The sequence below is a fragment of the Otolemur garnettii genome, unplaced genomic scaffold (assembly GCF_000181295.1).
Source record: "Otolemur garnettii isolate 467f Iridium unplaced genomic scaffold, OtoGar3 scaffold00009, whole genome shotgun sequence".
Lineage (NCBI taxonomy): Eukaryota > Metazoa > Chordata > Mammalia > Primates > Galagidae > Otolemur > Otolemur garnettii.
In genome coordinates, this window is record NW_003852404.1 from 5,778,918 (window position 1) to 5,784,163 (window position 5,246).

Sequence of the window (5,246 nt, forward strand, 5' to 3'; positions counted from 1 at the left end):
TCCAACCCCAGTGTGCTCCAGGGCCTGCTCCGCATCATCCCATACCTTTCCTTTGGAGAGGTAGAGAAAATGCAGATCTTGGTAGAGCGATTCAAACCATACTGCAGCTTTGACAAGTATGTTGCTTGTATTTCACACAGCTAAGTAAGCTATCACTAGTACTGTGGGACAGGAAAGAGTCACCTGAATTTCTGTGAGATTTTTGTTTACTCGATCTGACTTTTAAGAGGCCCAGTCTAGTTCGGGAGTCAATATTTTATTTTAATTTTTTGGTGGGGGGAGGCAAGGACTTACTCTGTTGCCCAGTCTTGAGGGCTGTGGTATCATCCTAGCTCACAGCAACCTCAAACTCCTAGGTTCAAGTCATCTGTCTGCCTTGGCCTCCTGAGTAGCTGGGACTGTAAGCATCTACCACAGTGCCTGACTAGGTTTTCTATTTTTAGCAGAGATGGGGTCTTGTTCTTGTACAAACTGCTCTTGAACTCCTGAGCTCAAATAGTCTTCCTGCCCTGCCCTCCCAGAGTGCTAGATTATAGGTGTCAGTAACTGCACTCAGCTGAGAGCCAATATTTTAAATAGATTATATTAAAGTAATAGCTGGGCAGACAAAGTGAAGTGGTTGGTGAGGTGGGAAGAGGGTGTGATGGGATGGAGAGAGTCATGTGTGCAAAAGTGTGAGAATGCAAGAGGGGGCCTTGAGTTTGGGGATTTGGCAGGTAAGAGGAAAGTGGCAAGAGCCAAGACAAAAGGGTCTTTCTGTGACTTCAGGGAGCTTAGACCTGATGGCCCTATAGGAGGATTGGTGACCAAGAGGACAGCATGATTGGTTTCTGTTGGGCCTTTCACATCCCCAGACTCATTCTCTGTCCTCTTAGGTATGATGAAGATCACAGTGGTGATGACAAAGTCTTCCTGGACTGCTTCTGTAAAATAGCGGCTGGCATCAAGAACAACAGCAATGGGCATCAGCTGAAGGATCTGATTCTCCAGAAGGGAATCACCCAGAGTGCTCTCGACTACATGAAGAAGCACATCCCCAGTGCCAAGAAGTAAGAAGCACCATCTTAGAGAGGCTGCTTTATTTCCCCCCGCCCCTTTTTCCTGCTCCTTCATTTAGATAAAGCTTCATGTATGCCCTCTGCTCTCCCTGGGGCCTCCCTCCCCTTCTGGGAACTATCAGTGACCACTCACCACTGCACTGTCCTTTGGGGCTATGGGAAAACAATGGCAGCATTTTGGCTTCTATTTTGAGTACTCTCCTCTATCTGGCTTCTTAGCTAACCGGGGGGTTAGTTTCTGATCCTTTCTAACGCTCTTTGCAGGACACCTTAAACAAACACTGGGAGTTTAAACAAGACAGAATCAATAGCTGGTTTCTAAGTAGCCCTTGCTTCCCTGGCCTGCTAATAAGCCTTCCTTTGCTTTGCAGTTTGGATGCTGACATCTGGAAAAAGTTTTTATCTCGTCCAGCCTTGCCGTTTATCCTGAGGCTTCTTCGGGGACTGGCCATCCAGCACCCTGCCACCCAGGTGAGTAGGCAGCATGCACGTGGACCTTATTTTGCAGATAGGACATACAGTGAGGGAACCATATACTGTGCTGACGAAATGAATGGAACCATCTAATTCACCTTGAGACATGATTTCCCCTAGTACATGAGACTTCTAGAGTAGATAGGTTCATCTTTGAGTAATAAGTAACATTTGTGATTTCCTCATTCATTCCCAAGTAGGGCTTCAGTGTCTCATGGGTGCAGCAGTTGAACTGTGAGAGTTTGGCTGCCCAACTGTAAACCAGATTGGGACATTTCAGGTAGCTAAAAACTTTGTTCTAAATGACCTCCCTCCCTTCCACTCTGCAGATCATTCCTAGACTCTCCCCTCTAGGCTGAGGTGTCTGTAAACTCTTCATGAGCCCTGACTGGCCCTAAACAGGTCCAGGGCTGGACTTTTTTTTTTTTTCTTATCAAATTTTTTGAGATAGTTATAGTTTCATATGTAGTTGTTAAAAAATAATACAGAGAGGGTGGCACCTGTGGCTCAGTGAGTAGGGCGCCGGCCCCATATAGCAAGGATGGCAGGTTCAAACTACAACAAAAAAAATAGCTGGGCGTTGTGGCGGACGCCTGTAGTCCCAGCTACTTGAGAGGCTGAGGCAAGAGAATCGCCTGAGCTCAGGAGTTGGAGGTTGCTGTGAGCTGTGTGACACTACCACAGCACTCTACCAAGGGCAACAGAGTAAGACTTTGTCTCTTAAAAAAAAAATAATGACACAGAGGAATCATACGTATCCTTCACCCAGCCTCTCCCAGTGAGAGCCTCTCGCAGAACTATAGCACACAGCACAAGCAGACTGTTGACTTTGATACGGTCAGAGTGCAGGACAGGTTCATCACCACAGTCCCTCCTCTGCCCTTTTTTAGACACATCGACCTACCCCTAGGTACCCATCAGGAATCTCTGGCAACCACCCATCTGTTTAGCATTTCTATGATTTTGTCATTTCCAGAATGTTGTAATGTTGTATGATTAAGTTATACAGCATGTAACCTTTTGGGGTTGGCTTTTTTTTTTTTACTCAGCATGATTTTCTGGAGATCCATGCAGATTTATTTAACCATTTACCCATTAAAGGGCACTGGATTGTTTTCCAGTTTGGGGCTATAATAAAGCTACTATGAACATTTATGGGCAGGTTTTGGTATGGATGCAAGTTTTTATTTCTTTGTAATAAATTCCCAAGTGTGCAATTAAATTGAGTTGTATAGTAAGTTGCATATTTAGTTTCAGAAGAAACTGCCAGACTAGAATACCATTTTGCATTTCTGTCAGCACTGTATGTGTGATCCAGTTTTTCTGCATCTTTGCCAGCATTTGGTGGCTGTTTTTAATTGTTAGCTATTCCAATCTCTCATTGTGGTTTTAATTTGTATTCTCCTCGTGGTTAGCAGTGTTGGACATCTTTTCTTGTGCTTTAGCTGTGTGTCTTCAGTATAGTATCTGTTCATGTCTTTTGCCCATTTTCTAATTGGATTTTTTTAATGTTGGTTTTCAGAGTCTTTTGGGTTTGATATTTTTCTGTTTATAGTGTTCTACCCTGATGATAGCTCCACCTTCTCATTAAATCTGTCCCGATAACTTATACCAAGAATATGTAACTTGATTATAGCAAAGATTTTTCTTGTGTCTCAATGAAATCTTTATTGTTCTAAACTTCTGTTTGACTCACAGGGCATAGTTATAATTGGTGTGTCATTGTAGAGATCATAAGTTCTGCATAAGTTTTCACACATTATTTCCCATGACATATCTATTTTATGTATGGATAAACCAAGGAATAGAGTTGAGATTTGGCCAAAGGCAACATGATGGACCTACTAGAACTTAGTTGATTTTCAGGCTTAATCTCAGTTACTAGATCAAATTACTTGCTTTAGAATAAGGCTTATAAAGTTAGATACTTGGCATTTATGCTTTTCCTTGAACACATTTATTGAGCACCTATTGTGTACCTGGTCCTGTGCTAGGCTGAGGAAGCTGTCACTGCCTGTGTCTCTTGGGATCTTACTGTCTAATAACAATGGGATAGGTGCAGCATAGACAGGATCAAAGGAAAGAGGACTGTCAAGAAGAGAGCACGGCACCTGCAAAGGCTCAAAGGCAAAAGATGGGTTTTGCAGGGGTCCTCAAACTTTTTAAACAGGGGGCCAGTTCACTGTCCCTCAGACCATTGGAGGGCCGAACTACAGGCCCCAGGATGAGTCAGCTGCTACATAGGACAGGCAGCGATGTCAAAAACACCCAGTGGGCCAGATAAATGTCCTAGGTGGGCCGTAGTTTGAGGACGCCTGGGTTAAGGTATCAGAGTTAATTGGAGTTAGGAGAATAGTTGCTCCCAACTATTGCTTCTATCGTAATCTAGTTGAGAGGAGTGGCAGCCTACACTGGGTACTGGATAGATTCAACAGAGGCCTGGGAGGTAGAATAAATGAGATTTGGACATTGGCTGCTCCTGCAAAGGAGCTGGGCAATCCAAGAACTTTGCTCAGTGTCTGGTGCAGTGGTGCATGGCTGAGCCATTGAAGGAGATGGAGAAGTTGGGAGGCTTGAGGGTTGGGTAGAGGGGAGTTAGATTGCATTGCATGTAGTCTGTTGTCCTAACCAGAGTGTAAGTTCAGCAAGGCCAGGGGCTTTGCTTCCCCAGCACCTAACACACACATATTTTAGAGTATTGAATTTGGGTACCACTGGAAAAGTACAATGAGGTTGAAGTATGGGCTCAGCATTAGAAGCATGAGACATGGGGTAACATGTAATTTTGCTGAAGTACACATTTGAAGCCTGCTTGCTATGAGAATAGATTTATGAGCTAGTGAGTGATCTGAGTGCTGAGCTTTCATATTGCAAGTTAGCGTTGTTGTTTTCAGCTCATTTCCAAATACATGATAATTGCTATCATTTCACCTGAGGAGGTGGTGAGGATTTTAGTGATGCAGTGACATTTCTCAATGAGCTCGCATGGAGAGCTTTTCCCACTACACCTGCCTTCAGCAGTCTGCTATTCTCCCACACCATTCATAGTATGGTGGTATAGCATGGCAACTTCCATCCTTTTTAAACACAGGGATTTCTTTTTAATATCTGTTTTTCTTATCTCCACATCCACTTGCAGTAGTTGTACCTAGGTTGAGAAAACTATGCTGCCAAGTTTGGTGGACCCAGAGTGCTCCCAGATGAAGAGCTCAGGGAGTCCCTTGTGAACCTTCAGGGCCTGCTCTGGCTGCTGAGCTTATCACTCAGGCCTCGTCAGGTGCTGCTCTTATCTTACCACAACATAGGAATCTTCGGGCTCCTTTTCACTGTGCTAGATGCTTTACATTTGTTACCTAATTTTTTTTTTTTTTTTTTTTTTTTTGGAGGCTCACTTTGTCACTCTCAATAGAGTACTGTTGCATTACAGTTCACAGCAACCTCAAACTCTTGGGCTTAAGCAATTCTCTTGCCTCAGCCTCCCTACTAGCTAGTACTACAGGCACCTGCCACAATGCCTGGCTATTCCTTTTAACTTTTTACAAATTCTGTATCTAGTGTTTAGAAAGTATAGAGACCAGCTGTGGTGGCTCATACCTGTAATCCCAGAACTCTAGGAGGTTGAGGCAGGATAGATCACCTCAGCTCAGGAGTTTGAGACCAGCCTGAGCAAGAGTGAGATCCCATATCTATTAAAAATAGAAAAATTAGCTGGGT

The 5,246-nt window shown here is 43.9% G+C and overlaps 1 protein-coding gene across 1 annotated transcript in view; it reads left to right on the forward strand.

Moving 5' to 3' along the window:
- The window catches only part of LOC105886422 (E3 ubiquitin-protein ligase UBR4-like), an 18,976-nt gene continuing 13,730 nt past the window's right edge, over positions 1–5,246 (forward strand). The window contains exons 1-3 of the mRNA XM_012801538.1: positions 1–116; positions 876–1,049; positions 1,430–1,529. Coding sequence (XP_012656992.1) covers positions 70–116; positions 876–1,049; positions 1,430–1,529 — 321 coding nt within the window. The 5' untranslated portion in view covers positions 1–69. The remainder of the gene's footprint in view (positions 117–875; positions 1,050–1,429; positions 1,530–5,246) is intronic.